The sequence below is a fragment of the Musa acuminata genome, chromosome BXJ1-11 (assembly GCF_036884655.1).
Source record: "Musa acuminata AAA Group cultivar baxijiao chromosome BXJ1-11, Cavendish_Baxijiao_AAA, whole genome shotgun sequence".
NCBI classification, from domain to species: domain Eukaryota; kingdom Viridiplantae; phylum Streptophyta; class Magnoliopsida; order Zingiberales; family Musaceae; genus Musa; species Musa acuminata.
Window position 1 is genome coordinate 5,858,318 of NC_088337.1, and position 21,564 is coordinate 5,879,881.

The 21,564-nt window shown below is 36.1% G+C and overlaps 3 protein-coding genes across 4 annotated transcripts; 1 reads left to right on the forward strand and 2 right to left on the reverse strand.

Moving 5' to 3' along the window:
• Window positions 1-272: 272 nt before the first annotated feature.
• LOC135597043 (novel plant SNARE 11-like) lies at window positions 273-8,636 on the reverse strand. Of its 2 annotated transcripts, XM_065089452.1 has the most exons (11): window positions 8,138-8,636; window positions 7,402-7,494; window positions 6,801-6,894; window positions 6,662-6,699; window positions 4,644-4,732; window positions 3,569-3,648; window positions 2,716-2,772; window positions 2,511-2,603; window positions 2,345-2,419; window positions 1,536-1,626; window positions 273-475 (listed from the first exon to the last, which is right to left on the reverse strand). In XM_065089452.1, exons 1-10 carry the CDS (start codon window positions 8,209-8,211, stop codon window positions 1,552-1,554), a joined length of 768 nt encoding a protein of 255 aa, XP_064945524.1. In that variant the 5' UTR covers window positions 8,212-8,636; the 3' UTR covers window positions 273-475; window positions 1,536-1,551. The 2 variants fall into 2 exon arrangements, with proteins under 2 accessions (XP_064945524.1, XP_064945523.1); XM_065089451.1 differs by lacking the exon at window positions 273-475 and having other exon boundaries at window positions 1,259-1,626; window positions 8,138-8,635.
• A 1,579-nt stretch (window positions 8,637-10,215) lies between these two features.
• On the reverse strand, window positions 10,216-15,199 carry LOC135597042 (putative HVA22-like protein g). Its single transcript, XM_065089450.1, has 7 exons — window positions 15,028-15,199; window positions 14,456-14,543; window positions 14,252-14,350; window positions 14,110-14,166; window positions 13,966-14,029; window positions 13,666-13,878; window positions 10,216-10,971 (listed from the first exon to the last, which is right to left on the reverse strand). The coding sequence occupies exons 2-7, from the start codon at window positions 14,485-14,487 to the stop codon at window positions 10,456-10,458; spliced, it is 981 nt and encodes a 326-aa protein (XP_064945522.1). The 5' UTR covers window positions 14,488-14,543; window positions 15,028-15,199; the 3' UTR covers window positions 10,216-10,455.
• A 369-nt stretch (window positions 15,200-15,568) lies between these two features.
• On the forward strand, window positions 15,569-21,353 carry LOC103970607 (uncharacterized). The gene is made up of 6 exons (XM_009384446.3): window positions 15,569-15,845; window positions 16,757-16,956; window positions 17,539-17,679; window positions 17,759-17,839; window positions 20,716-20,840; window positions 20,945-21,353. The coding sequence occupies exons 1-6, from the start codon at window positions 15,623-15,625 to the stop codon at window positions 20,991-20,993; spliced, it is 819 nt and encodes a 272-aa protein (XP_009382721.2). The 5' UTR covers window positions 15,569-15,622; the 3' UTR covers window positions 20,994-21,353.
• Window positions 21,354-21,564: the final 211 nt, after the last annotated feature.

Consider the following 21,564-nt stretch of genomic DNA (forward strand, 5'->3'; position numbering starts at 1 on the left):
TATTTCTCCTTTGGATTTCGATTATGGAAATGCTATCCAAATAATCATTGCTGTCGCAAAGAGACCAGCGTCCAAAGCATTTCTAAGATAAAGCTATCCAGTTTCTTTTTTTCCTGTTTTCTGTTCATCAAGATAAAACTAAATAGAAAAAGAAAATCAACTTTTTACAATAATTTGGATCAAAATAAGTGCTAATATCAACAATCCAGTGGCAGGTAGTTGCATTTCTGTTAACTCTGGGTTATACAAACCCCCTTTTAGACACAAATTATATTTAATTTTGGTTGTTTATTATAAGCCGCTTAAGTTTCTTGACTTTAGTCAAATAAAATAAAAATAACAAATTCTTGTGAATTTTATTTTTTTTTAAACCATAAAAAATAATAATAATACCTGCCTGCAGCTAAGACAGTAACTCTTCGGCTTCATTGCCATCTTCATGTGGATTTTAGTAGTCAATCGGATTTCAACCCATCTGGTAGAAAGACAAAACAAAGGAAAAGACTGATGGCCAATAAGAGTTCTGAGAAGGGTTGTAATGAAGTAGGCATATCCTGAGACTAAAACTTAATTCTTCAACTTGCTGGCAATCATCCACAGTAATTAGTTACCAAAGCATGCACATGAAAGCTACTCTTTTATTACTGTTTAGTGGGTGACACACTTGAGGCATCAGCAGCCGGGATCATAAACCTGATGGTGTTGTGCCAAAGAGCAATAAATCTGTTGGTTAAGCTTTAACACTGGGAGAAAGGCATGAAAGCTGTTCATGATAATTGTAAACCTATTGCACATTCCAATTCAGCAATTTTAATCGTATATGGCATAAAAACCCAAGATCATATAACCCTCATCATACTGTGCCAAAGAATTACACATCTGTTCATTGAGCTGTAATACCAGGAGAAATTATTCACCGGAGCATAGACATGCAAGCTATTCTTGAAAACTGTAAACCTATTGCATGATGCAATTCAGCAATTATATCAGATCTAGCATCAACAACCAAGATCATAACCTCGATTATGTTGTAATAAATTTATGCATCTGTTGGTTAAGCTGTAACACCAGAAGAAAAAAAATGCATGCTAATAGTTTTAATAATAGGGTGTCAGAATCACCAAATAAACTAACAGAAGGCAAGATGAACGTTAGTAAGCTTTAACTCGGGATAAAATAGGTAGCCTGATGAATGATTAGCATAAATATAAGACAGCTGAAATGGTAATTAGCCAAACAATTCTTGTTGAGATTGTGATGATAAACCATGAAGCACAATTTGTCACCTTTGACAATTACAGAAAAAAAATATTTGAGATTTTGAAAGGATAAGTATACACCTTTTAGACAATTATACATGCTGTTCTGTCAACTAAATGTTGTATTACTAAATTACACCATTATGAAACAATAGAGAGAATTGGAAATGGTTGTAGCAAATCCAACAAATAAGATAGAGGAATGCACTTAACGATTGCACCAAGTAGATAATGGAACACTAACAGGAGAAATTGAGTGTCGAAGTGCTAACTCACAACTGCCACATAGACATCAAAGAAGCTTCCGGTTGGCTGGAGGAGCAAGTCCAGGAATATCCCGAATGTCTTTATTATTTGGATGCACAAGCTGAAAATTCAGTGATAAACTTCTTAAAAATCGATAAGAGAAGAATCAAATGAACAATGAATAAGATTTTACATCAACTGTTCATTATGAGATCTTTGAGAAAATCAACTGAACATTGCAACAAACCCACAACTCTTGCACCTTCACAGAGTATCAATGACTGTGTAAAGCTAAAATCCTATGCTAGTATGCAATATGACAATGGAAGAGCAAATTAAGATGTTTATTCCCTTCGAAAAATAGTACTTGCAACTACACAGAGTAAACTCCATTTCTAGCAACATACAACTAATTTTCATCCCTTGAAAACATGTAAAAATTATATCTGAAATCTGGAGACTCAACGATGCAAGCAAACAAAATATCTAGGTGCAAGAAATTGATTTTAATTCAAGAAATAATAAGTAAATGTTTCACTTTGAAATGTAGTTGAAGAAAATTACTGATTGCCTTGGTCTGTTAAAAAACACGAGGTGGATGAATTAAATTATTCATGATATGTTCATTTCTTAGAACGATCTCTTGAAATTGTTGTTGCATCTTCAAATTTATGGATCAGCCAAGAAAATAATGATTTAGTTTAGATATGGATCCAACATGAATGTTGAAAGCCATGTTCTGCTAACTAATTCTGGTAGAATCTTCAGTCAAGGCAAAGTGGTCGTGTAATAGAAGAAAGACAACTACAGATATGCTAGAGAGCCAATAAACAACCCACCTTCACTATTATGATGGTTATAACTCCAATCACGATCAGGAAAAGCATTCCCATTATACATCGATCAGTTGCAACCTAAAATTCATAATAGGAAAAATGAGTACAAGTCAAAAAGGAGACTTCTTGACAACTAGAGAACCATGCAATAGCTTCATGAGAAAATGACCTGTCTGCCAATTTCCTTCACCAGTTGAGATGCTTTCTTAATTGAAAAATGGATCGAATCCAGTTCATTCACAATTCTACTCATTTGCTCGGTCTGCCAAGTTTGTGAAATATTATAACACCAGAAACAATGTGCTTTCACATGGACTCCAAAAGATGTTCTAATGCGGTAAAAAAATGAGGATTCTGAACTCATTATGACAGACCTGTGCCTTCAGAGAAGCTGCTGTCTCTGCTCCAACATTGACAGTTTCTTCAACAACCTATATATTCAAAGTATGATGGTTAAAAAGAATGTTACGGTAGCACATCTATGACAAGAAAATTTATTAATAAGCAATAGTTTGTTTTTGGGTTTCACATTGCTGGCCACAGCTTTTCATTAGCAAGAAAATCATGGAGTCTACGATGGAGCTTTTGAACATCAACCACCACTTTTCCCAAATGACATATGTAGAGCAAGAAAAATATTTTAAAAAGCTTCACCCCATAAAGAATCTTCCAAGCACAAAGGAGGTCTATGAAACAATTAGTAAAAATCATGCTAAATAACTTAAAACTAAAAACCAAAACATGCAATAAAAACTTGTCAATGTACAGCATGGTCTACACTTGCAAAATGACAAAAAGTATATAAAGTCCCCAAAAACCAAAGAGCTGTCTGTAGGCACCGGCAAAATTATTAGCTGAATGAGAACAAAGAAGACCATATGCAACCCAACCAATCCAACAAGAGTGCAGGTTAATGCCTTCTTTGAATAGAAAAATCAACACATGAAGGAGTGGTTCTCTATGTAGAAATCGATCACCACAGTAATGGCAATAAGGCATTTAATGTGGAAGCTTTGCACCAACATAATTGATTACAGGTGAAAAATACTTATATGCAGATGGAACAAAAATATATAACTTGGATTTTGGAAGACTCTGGGCAGATCTATACGACTCCACCAAGTAAAAACAAACAAAAGGTCAAACACATAATCATCAAGCTAATGAAATGGACAACAAAGACAATCTTTAGAGTGATCTAGTGCAGATGAACGAAGGGAAACCAACCTTCTTTGACCGTTCAATAGCCTGGTCTGTTTCGTCCATCATTCGGTTTCCGTTGTCCATTAACTGCTGATTGGTCATAGCTGCAAGACATTTCATAAGAAAAAAATCAGCAATCTTAGGTTAAAATATTTTACTTAAGAGTGATTATGCAAAACAGGATTTCTAGCACATAGACCTACGGGGTGCCTCCGGTACCGATTATAACTACCTAGGAAGCCTTCTATTTTAATAACTGCCATAGAGTAGGCTTAATTGATGTTGTCCAGATGTTTAATCATAATTTCAAATGTAAAATTATTGGATATTACAATCAAGGAATTCTGTCCATGTCCTTGAAACCTGAAAAGAGGAGGAAGAGGGGAGTCACAGCAGAATACACAAAAGCAATTTGTTCTTTGTTTTATTCAGCCAATCCAGCAATTAGGACATTGAGCTGGCCATTAGGGAATTGAACCGAGCATTACTGGTCTGATTCATCTACACATTTTAAAAGATGAATTGAGGATCAAGTATTTTGAAATGACTTAGGGTTGAGAGTCTCCGCTGCCACTGTGTCTTCCTCAACACAGCAGGACCATGATTCAATCGTGGGATGCTATACAGAGGTCAGAAGTCATAGATGAGAGGTAAGTGGTTTCTATAAAAGTCATTTGTAGCAGAATTGTTTTTAATTTGTATTTGGGTGTTTTCAGGACTGCAACTAGCCCAACCATGTCAACGACATGTATGATGCTAGTTGCTGGCTGAAACATGGCATGGCAGCAACACTGCAATAGCTGATCACCTACCTGGCAACACATACTAACAATTGGCCCTAGTCATGTATCAGAATTCTTGGCAGAGCTCAGCTCATGGCAACCAACATGACAATTCTTGATTTGGCAAAACTTCCAGTGTTACTAAAAGAACACTTAGAATCAAGTGCAAGAAAATGTAAGAACCATTCAGGCATTTTCAACAAATGCAAAGTAAAGAAATGCTTGGTAATACAACCTAAGAATATTCTCCTGCATGTCTAAGTTGCACTTCAAGTTAATGGATATATATGCAATGAGGTAATCCAAAGAGTACTCACATGATGCCAATAGAACATTTTCTTCAGCAAACACATCTCCACCATCAGGACCATCAAAGAGATCTAGTCGTTTATTTTCACTTGCATGCCTGCAAATTACAAACAAAAAATTTAAAAATAAAATACTGCCAAAAATTATGACAGTGATGAAAGTTTGCTATTAAGAAAAGGCTAGAAATATAACTAACCTAATAGCTATTAGTCAAGATGACTAGCTGCATAGTGCAATCTCCTGCACAGTGCATATAACTAACCTTAAATTATTCTAAATTTCTAACTTAATGGGGAATATGCTACAGTAACATCATTAACTAAGAAAACAGCGGAAAAACAAAGATTCTGTTTCATATCAAAATTCAGCATACTATCCCTAACATCTATAAAGGTGACAACATCATACCAGACATGGTGGAGTAGAACAGAAATCACTTAATGATGGTCAGATGGAGATTTTCATTTACTAATATTCAAGAGTCCACACTGCAACAGGAGTCCATTACTCCAAAGGAGTCTACACTGCCAATATAATGTAATAATAGACACAAGATGAGAAGGCATCTTTCATTTTATATTTTGTTGGAGTAACTGATTTCCACATTTAGAACTTGCGAGAAACTATGTTCTTGGAATGTTTGAAGAATATATTTCACCAATTTTTTTATTAATAATATTATCCTGTTTGTTTGCTAATGTCCAACAAATATCTATAAGTAATACTAACCACAAACTAATAGGATGTGAAATTTACAGATTAAGATCTCTATGTATTTACAGTTAAGGAATTTTAGGGTTTTAGTTTCAATGGTAACATTTAGAGTAAGGCATTTTCTAGAATTTAAGGTTAAGCATTTAGGCATTAGATTTTGGGTCTAAGGTTTCTAGATTATGAGGCTTAGTCAGCTTAGGACTTTTAGGATATAAGATATATATAGAGTTTTGGCTTTTAGGGTTAGGTTTAAGGCCAGGATGGAAACTGAATAATTACCCATGTTCAACTACAGACATTTGTTTGACAATTAATGGACACGAAATAGTTGGCTCTTTAATAGTTGATTAACTGCTGACTCTTCCACTACTGCCAGGAGTTATCATTCAGGAGGACTAAATTTTCCTTAGAATCTACATGGCGAGATCAGAGTGCTAGCTAATTTTTTACCTTTTTATATTTTTAATAAAAAGTCAAGAAATTGAGTAAATGAGATAAAATGTAGAAGAATAATAAAAGAAGAGCACAGGAAGAAGAGAGAGACAAACCAGATATCATACACATTTTAGAAACATTTCATGTGCAAATTTGAAAGGTTCAGCCAAATAACAATGTAAATTTGTCAAACCAGATCTGCTATCTAATTTGAATATTTCAAAATATAGTAAGAACTAAAGGTTTTAAACCGAGTTCAAACTTCCCTTTGGATAACCTCCTAATATGAACTCTTTGAAATAAAGACTTCTCAACAACTATCTTGAACCTATTAGATGTTTATAATAGGAGCTTTACTGAAAATTGTTTCAGTTGCCTAAAAGATTAAAAAAAGACCACCTCTAAGGTAACTTGACTAGACCCAAAAATGATGTTCATAAGGTAACCAGACTAAAATTTGGAGTCAACCTAGGACTGTTCGGTCCATCTATGCGTACTAGCTTATTTGTTATTTATCCACCATTACTGTCAAGGATATTATGTGACTCTTCTTCTTAAGCAACACAAATACTCAAAACTAAGACTACAAAATGTTACATGCTTTGCTTTATTGATAAATTATAATGCCCATTCATGTTCGCCTTAGTATGATAAAAGCCCCTCAACAGAAGGATGGTTATATTTTCCTCAAAGTTCTCACAACATAATATAATCCGATGGAAACAATTTTATCTCATTGTGCATCCTTACTATTACTTTGTTTCAGTATGATATATGATATATAGGCAAGATTTTAAACATGCACCATGAACACAAGCTTCATTTCGCTACAATAAAAACAAGTCATAAAGTAAATAGTACAGAGAGAACAACTCACTGCTTCTTCAGAGCAACATAAGAATTCAGTTCTTTAATCTGCAAAATCGAAGCTATCCAATTAGTAAGCTGTCCATTAGTAACAGAATATTATCTGATACACCAATTTAAACTGTGAATTTAAGGACGAAAAAAGATACCATTGATTGTTTTTTCTCATTCAGCCTCTTGTTTGTATCATGAGTATTTCTAATCTCCTCTTCCTTCATGACTCTTTCAAACTCTTTGATAAGCCTAGTAAGACACCGTGACACAAAACTCCAATTGATTATCAGGCAAGAAAATGACAAAAACTTATAATGTAACACCTTGCTAATTGAGCATCTTAAAAATGCCACACTGATTATTGAACAAAAAAATAGAAGTGCAAATAAATGAAATTTATGAACATAAGATCTAACATTATATTCATAAAGGACAATAAGAAAAGGTTCACAGCAAAAGTCTGGCCAATTATTGAATGCAGGTTCTAGGTATGCACCAAGGACTCTAGCTGCATAGAGAACACCTGACTGCATTATAGACTTCCAGAGCAAACACCACCTATCATATTCTTGATGCATAGATTACCAGCTAGCATATGTTGATTTTCCATGCATTGGTCAGTCCCAAACTCTGCTCTAATATAAGTCATCACAGAGGGCTTGTGACCAGAAAGAGACATTAATTAGGACACTGAACAAAGAGTAAGAAAAATATCGCAGATGAACACTCGAAGAAATTAGAATCCCCAGAATATACCTCTTGCATTCCCTCAGCTTGCCAGTCAGTTCTTCTAACTGCCTACTCCGTCTATTCGAGTCCTTGATCTTCTCCAGTTTCTGAAATCCATTTCTGTTGAACATTTTTGAAAGCAATTAGACATCACAACATGGTTTCCCCAGATATGACTGAATCATCTACAGAAATTATCCTTTTTCTTCAATTCGGGCAAGGAGGACCATCTGAACTACAAAAGATAGTAAGAATTGTAAATGTTTTCTTTTTCTTTAGGGAGAGAGAGAAGGAAATATATTTATACTGTGGCAACATCTGTAGCTTTTTAACAATCAATATTTAAAATCAAGGTTATCAAATTTTATGTCCATTGGCTTCTGCAATTTTTTTCTCAAATAGAAACTTTAATCATAATTTTTTTAGGCAACAAATATCTGTTGTTGCTTTTCCAACTAATAAGATCACCCACATCTACAATCGATATTTTCAATATATTAGAAAGTAATTCCAAACACAACACTTATGTCGAAATAATCTCAAATTTCTTCTACTTCATTTTTTTTCTTTATTTAATGCAGTAGAAAAGAAAGTCATGAGATCATCGTGGCCATGTAGGTATTCCAGATCGAGGACAAATTTTAGCACGCACTAACTTTTGCCCCCACCAATTCACATAAACCTCAAACAACTGGAAACCAGAGATTCTACCCATCAGCAAACAGAACTGTCAAGTTCCAGTAAAGAAAGCATTTATGCTTACGATAAAGCCCGAAAGATATCGCTGATCTGCCCCTCGATATGAGCCAGCTCCTCACTAATATCAGTCAAATCCATATCGCAAACCGGAACTCCGTGTCAATGGGATTCACCAACACCAGCCCAGATCGACCCTTTAGACGCAAGAATCAAACAACGAGCCTCCTTAATCCAGGAAAAGATGCCAGCAATCGCTGCTACGACTACCGAAACACTCCAAAACCGGCGATCAACCCAACTTTCAGATCCCCGGACGCATTACGATCCCCCGCCCGCCGCGCCACGGCTGAAGCTCAAACGCACCAACGGCGTCCAGATCCAAGCGCCGGGGCTTCCGATCGCTCCCGAGATCGCGATACGGGCAAAGAAGAAGCCACCGTCGATCGGCAATGCGGGACCCGATCAGGACCCAGGCCGTCGGCGGGGACGAAGGGGTGGGCGGGCGGGCGGCAGATCTAGGGTTCCTGCTCGTGGCCGCCCGAGTCACCGTCGCTGGGAACACGAAGTGCGAACGGTTGCGACGTGCTCCAACAGCTGGGCTTTAGAACATTACAAGCTTTTAATTCTCTTAATGATATCGAGGTGTACTTTTACAAATGAACCCCTCTTCTTTGAGTTGATTATCGATCGACGCCTGTCTTTTAATAATTTGCAATTTGTAGTATAAATTGTAAGCTCAGAAATGTATATCAACCAAATACGAATATGTATAAAAGAAAATATTTTTTTAACTTTTTATGAAAATAAAGAAGTAGTTGACATGTTAGTGTCGTGCGCTTGATACGCTAACTTCATCTTAGTAGTTTAGCTCTACTGGGCGATGATCTAACTCCACATGATCGACACGCTAATGCCATGTAGAAGACACATTAGCTACACGCAGTCGATCAATGGGCTTCATGTGGACAACACGTCGAAGCCACCTTATCGACACATCAAAGCTACCCAATAAATGCTACGTAGAGAAGAGTAGTATAATCCCGGGTTTAACATGGTCGATTAACAATTATAATCAAACTCCACGCTCCTATTATTGCAAGAATTGTGTATTGATCGGGAATAATAGTCCCAAGCGCCCATTATAAAAGGGATTCCCAGGTACATTTAGTGGCATTGAACATTAAAAGTCTAATTTATTAGGAGTACCTTGATGTAATTCTCGGAGAAGAAAAGGGAATTAGATTGGATCTTAGTCAACTTTCAACTAGAACAACTAACACCGACAAAACTTGTTTTCTTATCTATTATATTAACAAATAATGCTTTTATTCATAGCTTATAGAAACCAATATTCTTCATTATTCATTGTCAAAAATATTTTTTTGAATATTTAAATATTTTTATTATAAATATAAAATTAAAAAAAAACCTATTGTATATGATACTCTCTCACCCCTTAGTCATTCTACTCTCTTTCCATCAATCTTTTGCACTCTATTATTTTAAGTTTTTAACAATATTAAATATATTAATTAACCTAGAATGCTTATGCAAATTTACTCACAGGAGACTCATCAATATTTTCATTCAAATCTCTTCTTAATTTCTGATGCAAAATTAGAATATTATAATCTCTCAATAAGGATTAAAATTTAGCAAAATGCAAGTCTCAGCCCAGTGGATTTCAGATTATGACATGCTATGTATCACCATCAATGGATAATTTTTCTCTTGCTAGAGTCTCAGCTTCCTCGATTCTAGATCGTATTTGATACCATTTGTCATGATCCACTTCAATGAGATATCTAATTCATTGACTTTGGTGAACCTAAATCACTCATCCATAATTGTTATTCTAAGGTAAATGTAATACATCCATCTGACAGATATTTACATGTCAATTCATATCCTTACCTGCTTCCAACATGAGATTAAAGTTTAAAATCTGATAATTGATCCCACTCTAGATCTCTTATATATACTAAAAATTATTTTATTTTTATCTAATAATAAATATATAAATATGCAGTATAAACTCATTATCAATCATATGGCAAGAGAAAGCTCCAAATAATTCAACACCATTCCCAGGTTATCAGCATTTTGGTTTTTCTCCGTTTGAACCACACTGTATCATCATCATAATCATCCAAGTAAAGAGTTTCATAAACTTTGTCTTACCATGTACAAAGTCATTTCTAATGACAATGGGGGACCGGAACTCATACTTGCCCATGTTCTTCTTACAAAATCGTATTTACAATGAGAAATCAAAACTTGTCTTAATGAACAAAACAATCATCTCGTGATCCTTCACCAACAAATCAATCTATTGATCATTCAAACAAAAGAATAGAAAGAAGAATTGGATGCTCCAAACAACTAGACAGGGCCAGTAACACCAATAGCAGCTCGCTTCCTCAACCTGTTACGTGTCACGCGTATCGCCTCCTCGGTGGCCGTCTCCTCTGACGGTGGATTTGATGAGTGCTCTATGTCCTGAGAATTTATGGGGTCGACCTGCATTGGTTCCTCACTTGGAGAAGGCTGGTTTGCAGTTTGTGAACTGTCTGTGCCAGGACCTGAGTCTTGTTGCTCGACTGCAGATGCTGTCTGTAGTTTGTTCTTGATGGGGCTAGGCAGCACTTTTGTTTCTTGGTGAGGTGTCTGAGATCTTGTAGGTTGATCAGCAGATGGCACCGGAGAAGGAAACTGATGTGGCTGGACTGGAGATGCTGCCCGGAGATGTACACCAAACTTTCTCGACTGTTCCTGCGGCTGGTTCTTGATTAGGCTAGGCAGCATTCTTGTTTCATGTTGAGGCTGCTGAGATGTCGCAGGTTGATGAACAGGTGGCTCTGGAGAAGGTAACTGATGCGCTCGCTGCAGTTCCTGTGGCTGCTTAGATTGTGGCAGTTCCATGAAATTTGACTATAAATTTGTGAAATTTCAAGAAACAAGCAAGAAACAGGTGATATACATCAAAGCAGTAAATTCTATCAGGAGTCGTGTAAGAGTGACTGTATAATCACGTGTAATAACTGTAGACTAGGAACCGGAAACAACAAGCACAAGCAACGCACCAATTTGGATTCGGAAGTTAAATGTTCCTAGTGGCGAATCATCATCTATTAGATATGAATGGACTTCAATTTAATTTTAACACAACATTTATTAGATACTTCAAAGCATCTAGTTATGTGAAATCATTGTTGCCAGCTCCATGCTAAAAGATAGGCTTATAAACAGACAATTAGTATGAAAAAGATGAAAGATTTCTAATCTTTTCTATACAACAATCCATCTATATGTTTTATAAAGGTAGAGCAGATTTTATATCCAGCTGTCAAACAAAAAGAATGAATCCATTTTTTAAGCCTGTCATCAAATAGCATATATGGAGTAAAAGGCACTCATAAAAGGGGGAAAGTTTAAGCATGAGATTTACACAGTGCATTAGACGAGTGCAAATCATCTAACAGAATGAATAGGAAAAAGGAAAAATGTTGTGGCTACTGTACAATTATCAAAAGAGGTTACAAATATTAGCGAGATCAGGGTTTAAAAGGTAAAGCCATGGTCCTCTAAAGTGGAGATAACCTAGCATGAGGTCCCTGATGCAATTAACTTGGACTATCATACATCATAAATAATAATAGTGTAGAAGTAAAAGACCAAGATGCATGTAGAAAAGTTGATTCACCCGATTACTTATTCACATTGATTGAAGAAAGATGTTGCCTACTCAAATGAATAATCAAAAGATATAAACAACTATATTGTGGTATAATAATGGATTCACCAGAAATTAGAGATACCCCATCCAATTTTATCTCAAGGCTACCACAAAAAGCCACAGAAGAAAAATTTATATGACGCCACTAACAACCAATGACTTTCATTCAAATTCTGGGAAAGATTCCAAAAATTTTACAATGGTATGGAGTTAACAAATTGGGCAAAAAGGTTAGATTAGATGAAGGTATACTGATTTTGGGCCTGGATTAATTGTTTCACATACAGTCAAACAAAGTGAAATGATCACAAAGACCATTCAAGAGTAAACTGGCATGTTAATACTCCCATATAACACAATCTTATTTTTATCTTTTAGAATTCTTTCCTAAATCAGAAAAATAATAACAAAAAAGAATTTTCTTCATGAAACATTTAATTTTTTAAAAACTTTACTTCACTTTAAGGTGATTTAGATACATACATCACACAACTCAAATGGCCTCAGCAACTTAACTATGATAGAAGCCTCGCAGCTGGCCTTAGCCTTTACTGCCTCCATAGGCTAAGATCAATTGAACACCCCATTCTTTGGTGCTCTAGTAGAGTAGCTAGATGGACTAATTTTAACTTTTTGGAGATGAAATTTTCTAAATTTAATTTGTTCCATTCCTTTACCATTCTTTCATTATTTTCTAATTTTTATAAATTGTAACTAATGTCATAGAATTGCATCCATCTTATTCCGAATTATTATAACTGGGACAATTTATTCTTTTTTTTTCTAATATTCTCATTTTTCTATTTGTTATATTTAAGTTTTTGATGTTTGCAAAAGTAGAGCCATTGAAACTAAATCCTAATCACCAGGCCATCAAAACTTAACCTGGACAATGTCATCAAATTATTTGCTCCAATTACCAAGTGAGACTAAACTATTACAAAGTGGAGATATCGAATGCTAGTTCAAGGTTAGATAAAAGTTAACTTAGAAAAGAAAAAGGCATTAACATATCGAGCCATCCCTGCCTCGTTAAATATTCTAAAGTACTTGAAGATCATTAGACACAGATTTAAGGCCAGATGATCATGTGCCCCTAGAAGAAAGAATTAAACATATCTCTTTAATTATGCCATATGTCTTTAATAATCCAAATAAAATATGCATAATTCTTGCCTGTGCACATGTTTAGAGCCATTGAAACATATACCAAGAATCATGCACAGCTTTAACTCCTGTTTATGTGAGCAAATTTCATGTTTTATCACACACACAAATCAGAAATCTTGTTGGACAACTGCCTGTCATTTTACACTATATATATAAAAAGAACTACATGCGACTTTCCACACTCCTCTATCAAACTTAATCATCCGCTTTTCCCTGATCTCCCATTTATTCCACAAAAAACTGATCTAAGTTTAGCTAACCATACTTGTTTAGACAGATAGAAACAGCACAATGACTGAATTGAGTACCTAAAAACAAGTGAGTTGCATTTTATATGTCACTGAATGGAGTATATTGAAATAAGCTAAGCCTGCATAAGATCTAAAATCCAGCAACTATGATAATCAATGGCATGGTTACACTAAATGGATTTATTTCCTGATATAAACAAGTCCTAAGCTATCAAACTAACCTGCAAAGCCTTTGCTAAAGTTAATCAAGTCTGGGGGCAACAGGAACAGAACTCATTGTTCAAGGAATAACTCTCACCCAACAATATTTGCATATAATAACTATGCAAAAACAGAAAATTATTGCCAACAACAGAAGGGAATTCTTAGCCTAGATCAACAACAAGGGAGAACAATTAATAACAGTTAAAACCACTTTCTCCAGATCGACCATACCTGAGAAGGCTGTGTTCTTTGTGCTTGCAACAGAAAGCTAACGTAATTCAAAATCTCAAAGAAACTGGTTTGGCCATAACCAGCAGCCTTCTGCCAGAACATGAACATAATATCTGAAACCCTTGCTCTCAACTCAAGCAAATTACGATCAATCTCAGTTTCATGCTTTGCGATATATGGCCTGAAGAAGGTATCGTAGACATATGTTGTTCCCTGAAACCATTTAGATAAAATATATAAACATAGGAAAATAAGATTTGACTGGGTAGAGGAAATAAGATGCAGGAGAAAATGTCTTACTCTTAACTTAGGATTCCATAAATATATGTAGAGTGCCAATTTTGCTTCACAGTACATTGGCATCCTTCAAGAAAAGGTATAAGAATATAAAAAGACAAAATTACAAGAATCAATCATTCAAATAAAATAGATTTACTTGATTACCACGAAAAGAAAATATCCCCAAATCTCTCCAAGACTGCCAATAATGCAATTAAAATCCTGGAAAAGTGCAATCATTTTTAACCAAAGATACTAGAGGGAGCAAAATTAATTTCTTGATCCAATCCAAAATAGTTGGACTAACCAGTACTGACACCAGAAACGCAACTGCTCAATCTCTGGTTTGTTCAGTTCTACGGTCTTGTAGCACGCATAAGCCGGGTAAGCATAACCGAAAACCAATCTGGAAGTTGAGAAAATAAATTTTAGATTTTTAATATTCTCCTCTTCCCGACATTCACCAACAGAAAAAAGAATAATCCAAGGGATTAAGGTGAGGAACGCTTACATCAAAGCTCTACTAAGAAATGCGCCTATCATGTTGATCTCAAATCACGCACGAACAGTAACTACTCAAGGATCCCTTTGGAGCAGACCTAACATTGCTAAAAGCAGAAGTAAGCCAACAGGAAAATCTCGTAGCTTCAAGATGCAGCAACATTATTAAACAAAAGAGGGCTCACCAAAAAATGGGAAAAAAATCTTCAACCAATAATTCAATCCAAGATGATGCAAAGAAATGGAGATCATGATAGGGGGAATGAAATATGAGCTTTTGCACCATTTTCCCTCCAAAAAGATCATCAAAGGAAGAGATACGACACACAATAAATAGAGAACATAGAAAATTCGTAAGAATTCCAAAAAAATCGATATTTGGAAGAAAGGTTTCTTCATCTCAGAAACATAATCATCTAGAAACGTGAACATGAAGTCGAAGCGCCAAAACAATGACAGGAAATCATGCCCAACACTAAAACGAATCATCCGCGACATGATTCATCGAACAAGATAAAAAACAAGCGAATGCACGCACGAAGTCAATGGAACAAAGAGACGGGAAAGGATAAAAGATCGAACCTTTTGACCCTTCGCCGAGGAAGAGATCGCGAGCCATGACGACGATTCGGAGGGAAGGGAAGGGAAGAGAAGAAAAGAGAAGAGAGAGATGAGTCGGCTCCTTTGGGCTCTCTTCTGTCTTCTATCGATCGCTCCAACGTGCTCGGTACCGGAATTGGCAATCGCAATCAAGAAGCCCGTTGAACCCTCCAAATTGGAGTGGCCACGCGTGGTGAGTGGATAACACCGGGCGTGAATAATGGGCGGACAGGATAAACCCAGCGCACGGGGCGAAACAGATCAAACGGATGACGGAGGAAGTTGGGACGTGCGTGCACGACGTGGCCGAGATCACTAGCCGTTGGATTGATGGGGTCGGGGAGTGGGGTCATTTTGTTTTGTCGTCCCTACACGTGTAATTGTGCTCTGTTTTGAATTGACTGAACCAGCTCGATTGCGTTCATGCGTTGGGTTCAGGTGGAACCCATTTGATATATATATATATATATATATATATATATATATATATATATATATATATATATATATATAACTTTTTGTTGCTCGATCTTGTGTTACTGTAGTCGGAGGGGATCGCCGTAAGAGGGGCGTCGCGATGAGGGGGGCGAAGCGGCCGATCCACGCTCTGGCTGCATGGGTGAGGCGGCAGCCGCCGAAGGTGAAGGCTTTCCTCGGCGTGGTGGCGGGCATGGCGGCGCTCGTCTTCCTCCGCTTCATCGTCCACGACCACGACAACCTCTTCGTCGCCGCCGAGGCCGTCCACGCCATCGGCATCTCCGTACTCATCTACAAGCTCTCCAAGGAGCGGACCTGCGCCGGTGCCCGCCATCTCTCCCACTCTCCTCCCATTTTGTGGTTTATTTTGATTATTACTGATGCAAGAAATTGGCCGTGCAAGTGAAATCGAGTAGATTTGTTTTTGGATGAGCAGCTTGAAGGTAGACTGCGAAAATCTTAAGATTTAGTCGATGAGACCAAAGAAACGATGAGTGATGAAGTTTCTTTTTCCTTCTTAATATAATTTATGTACTGGTGGAAGATTTGATTTTATTAGGGGTATGATTGGAGTGAGGGCCGTTGTTGTTCATGCTCGAGTTTAATGTGGAAGTTTGGAGGAATAGGACTGTAAAATGCCCTAATCTAGTCCCACACATGGGGAGTTTCTAAAAATTTTGATTGACTTATAAGAATCAGATGTTATATTATTATTAACATGGGCTTAGGTATTTTGAGTTAGTGATTTAAACTTAACGAAATTAATAAATTACCTGTTCCGTCGAGACGTGCCATGACAATATTAACTTTCAAGTCCAATTGTCATGACCCGATGGAATAGTTGATTTATTGATTTCGTTGAGTCTAAACCACTTATCTAAAATACTTAAGCCCAAGCTAATACTATAACTATTAGTTTTTTTTTATATAAGAATTACTCTTTTAAGTAGAATAGGTTTCTTGAGAATAAGAGTAGTCCAAAAATGGGACCTTAGAACTCTATAATTTGGTTCACTAGCATCCTCAAGTAGTATTTTTGATTTTTATTGTTTGTATTACCTATTTGCAAATTTGTCAGTTATTACCTTTTACTAAGAAATTAAGTGGATTCAAAAGTTGATCAAAAACTTTGTCGCTTTGTAATTCATTTCACATGCCTCTAAATTTGCAGATACTGCACTTATTACTTAGAATTGATTATCTTCTATTTATTATTTTTTAAAAAAATTTACAGGACTTTCATTGAAGTCTCAGGACTTAACAGCTTTGTTTTTAGCTGTCAGACTGTATTGCAGCTTTGTTATGGAATATGATATGCACACAGTGTTAGATACTGCCACACTTGCTACTACTCTTTGGGTTATTTACATGATACGGTTTAAACTGAAGTCGAGTTACATGGAGGACAAGGACAACTTTGCTATATATTACGTGGTAAGTAGTAACAGCTATCAATTTGATGTGAACCCCTATTGAAAATTTATGGGGTGAAAGTAATAACTGTTTTCTACTGTTTGGACTGTGAGTTTGTTCTTTCTTTTACTTGGACTAAAAAAAAACTTGCTTATAAAGCGCTCTAATATTGTCTGAATAACCTTAGAGGAAATGAGATCTTGTAACTCTACATTGTTTGTGCTAAATGGTGAAGAAGTTGGACTCAGGGCACTATTGTTTTCTTTATCATTATCTTTTTGTATTAGTGATTTTTTTTATTAAGTTCTGGTTATAAAGATACTTGTGCCTGGCAAATGCCTGCACATCATGCAGTACTGATAACTTTACTAGTAACTGAACTTATTGTTAATGATACATCAAATCATAAAAGAGTAGAGAGGTTAGATTTTTTGAAGGAAACAAAAATCTTTTTTCTTTAAATTTTTTTCCTTCCTTAAAGTTTCTCCAAAGGTTCATCTTCTTTTCACATTCCTAGAAAGTTTTATGTATCATGAGAATGGCTTGCTTTGTATTTATAACATTATATCCAAATTAAGTTTGCTTCTCTTTACATGATTGTAGGTAGTGCCTTGTGCTTTGTTAGCCCTTGCAGTTCATCCTTCAACCTCACATAATATCTTCAATAGAATTTGTTGGGCCTTTTGTGTTTATTTGGAAGCTGTGTCAGTGTTGCCCCAGTTACGTTTAATGCAGAACACCAAGGTACAGCTTGTAATCTGAGAGCCTTGCAAACTTTTTTGAAGCAAAATTCAGTAATTGTATCATTAAATATGCTTTCCAGATTGTAGAACCATTCACGGCTCACTATGTTTTTGCCTTGGGGGTTGCAAGATTTCTCAGTTGTGCTCATTGGGTCCTTCAGGTTTGTTTTAGTCTGAATTTTGGTTGTTTTATAAGGGAATTATTTATATTTGTATTCTTATTATATTTTGTGGATTCATCACCCATGTATGTTCGACAAAGTAATTTTCTTAAGCATATAAGCATGATAAGATTATTGCTTTGTAGCATTCATTGTTCTAATATTTTATTTATTGCCATGGTTGATCAATAGATGTTCATGTATTTGTTATTTAAATATGAACTAAATATGAGCTAGTGTTTTATCCCTTTTATTTTTCTGTAAGCTAAATATAAACTAAAGGAATACACAAGAATTTGATTAGAATCAAGGTTCGTCGTACCATAACATACCGCTCAGTATGGGCAGTACATATCGGTTCAACAAGGGATCAGTATGGGTGGTACATCGTTATCCCCCCCATATACTATATGTTAGTATACTCGGTATGACTCAATACATACTATACCGATAGCTGGTTGGTACACCGGTACAGATCGGTAAGACGAACCATGATTGGAACACTGGTTCTCCTTTTGATAATTTCTGCAAACCATTTTCCTAATTATCTGGCTTATGGTTGCATTCAAGTGAGAATGATAGAAGTAGAAGAATTTTGCAAAATGAATAAAGAAAACAAAAAACAGAAATTATGTTCAAGTATCTCTGCATCACATGGGACTGGAAACATTTTCTTTTAGGTTCTCTAGTCTGAATGATTATATAGGAAGGTGTTAGGAAGTAGAAAATTGTGGTTAACAATATCAAATTTTGAAAATTAGAAATAGGGGAAGTTTTGGAGACATGGAAGCTTGTTGTAATTGAAGATATGTGAGTGAAGCAATTATTTTTTTTTGTGTGCTGGTAACTTGCTAGCTTGTGATCAGAATAGCACTTTCTAAAGGCACAATACAATATGGTTCTGTCAAAGCCATGCCCACAGCCAAAAAGGAAAGAGAAAGGAAGAAGACGGAAGAACTATATAAAATGGATCACATTGTTGCCAAAAGTTGAAATGAAAGCAGGTATTCGAGTGGGTACAGATCCAGGTTTTTAGATTCGGGGAAGCAGCTAGATATTAAGGTAGGAAGCAACCAAGAAGTGTCAATATATATAATGATTATCTCATTGAGATTTATCGGAATATATTTTGATCAAGCTTTAAGTGAGGGTCATGTAAGGCATAAGCAAAGCATCATTTTAACTTATGAAGATGCTCGATATAGTCCCAAGATCAGCTTGGTATTCCTCCCTTCCCTTCTCGCGGACATATCTGTTGACTACTCTATTTGCTACTGCATTATCTCTGTCACTTGTTTTATCTTACTGCTCATCCCTTTTCCTTCGTTGCCACATTTTCTTCCTATTCACTTGAGCTTCATAGATTTATCAGAATATATTTTGATCAAGCTTTAAGTGAGGCTCATGTAAGGCATAAGCAAAGCATCATTGTAACTTATGAAGATGCTCGATATAGTCCCAAGATCAGCTTGGTTTGAAATTGGGATCTGTCAAGCTGAGATAAGTCACACCCATGCAGACCTATTGGTATTCCTCCCTTCCCTTCTCATGGACATATCTGTTGACTACTCTATTTGCTACTGCTCTGTTGACTACTCTATTTGCTACTGCATTATCTTTGTCACTTGTTTTATCTCAGTGTTCATCCCTTTTCCTTTTTTGCCACATTTTCTTCCTATTCTCATATTAGTCATATTGCTTATTCCCAGTCAGAACCTGCACCCTACTTGTGTAAATGTAGGACATTCTCATTCCCCTTCCATCAAGTTCCATGCAAATTAACTCTCTAACAGATCCTTCTCTAGGGAAACGGTTGACAAACTAGTGCATCCTGATTGTAGGCAAGGCGAAAGAGCATTTGTCATGATCTCTAAGACTGCTGCATTGTCAATCATCTAGTAGTTTAAGGGTATGGCTTCATGAGGAGAACTGTTAAGATGGTCTGATTATGGTTTTTTGCATGAATTATTCTGTAATCCTAAATTTGCAGACACGAAGAGGTTCGGTTGTGAGTCATGTAATTTTTGTAGTTGGAAGCAGCAGAGCTACAGTTGGCTTTAGTTATTGGAAAGAAATTGCAGAACATGAATTTAGAATAAATAAAGATCCAAAACATGGCTTTAGTATATGCGATTTATTTTCCTCATTGAGAGGTGCTTCTTTGGGCTTGTTGGGGTAAGATGTTAAGCTGTAATGTTTTTCATTCATAATATGTAACACAATTGTGCTAGTGTTCATATATTTAAGGAAGTATTATAATGTGCATCAACATATAAGTTTAAACAATAGTATGTTAAAAGTATTAAAGCACATTTATAGTCATCATTTTCATGCTTTGTCTGCTGTTGTTTTTCCATTTTTATCAGTATTTTCAAACTTTTGTAATCAATCATGTTTAATTAAATAACAAATCAGTTCATTGATGTGTTCATAGCCTCATATGATTGCTAAATTGATCAAGTTTTCTCTATTGGTCAACTTTGCAATTAGGCATCTTAGCTGCTTTGTTAATTTGGTCAAAATCTTGAACAACTAATTGAGTGTTAAGTCAAATACAATGGTCATTACAAATATTGAGGAGAAATTTCCATGAAACTCTGTAATTGGACTTGAGCTTCATTGCTCAAGAAGACTTGGTTAATGCTAATACGGATCTTACTTAGTGAGCCATTAAAAAAAATTGAATTAGAAAGGGACAGTAGTTGGACCAAATAAATCCTGCGAGAAAAGGTTCAAATGAAATGATCCTGGAAGAGTTAGATTCTTCTAACGAAAAAATGTCATCTTCACTGATTTTCTTTAATGCTAGCTGTACTGTGCTAATTGTGTTCTTGATAGCAAATAATTTTAAACCAGACAAGGTGCTCTATCTACAGGTCCTGGACACTCGGGGACGCTTGTTGACAGCTTTGGGTTATGGTTTGTGGCCGTCAATGGTTCTTCTTGCCGAAGTTGTTCAAAGTTTCATCCTTGCTGATTTCTGTTATTATTATGTGAAGAGGTAACCAATTTTCTTCCCCAGCATATGGTCTTGTGTGGGTCTCAATGGAAACTATAATTCAGTTATCTCATTTTTTGCTTTGCCTTTTACTTCTTCTCCTGCAGTGTTTTTGGTGGACAACTGGTGCTACGGCTTCCGTCCGGTGTAGTGTGATCTTCCACAGGACGCCTGGTGCATATGAATTCTTTGTGCATAGTGTGTAATTCCTCTTCTCGCAAAACTAGTGACCACTATGGATTCTCACTTGTGATTTATTAGACCTTAAATAGTGGGTAGAGTTTGCTTGTTACCTGTCTGTTGGTGCTGAGTAGAGCATCATGTGAGCTATTACAGGATACTATATGCTTGCAAAAGACTTCCTGGGTAGCTTCATCCTTGTAAACTTATCACGTCAAGCTTGTGCCCTTTGTGCTATGTCTTCAACATGGCTTAGCACCATTTTTCTTGTGTTTAAATCTGATTGTGAATTGAATTTATCATGTATCTACGAAGCAAATTTCTTTGGTTTTCTCATATAGGAATAGAAATGCTGCTGGTCTATGGTAAGAAATGGACTGAAACGTGTGTCGGGTAGTAGATTACCTGCTTGCATTGTACAGGGTTTTTTTGCTTTACGGAGTTGGGAATGCCATGTAGTTTTCTGCTGCATTGTATTGATTTGTCATGCAAGGCCCTGTGGTCTTCGGCTGCATCTCAAAGACAAGAAAACTGGATACCGTACAGA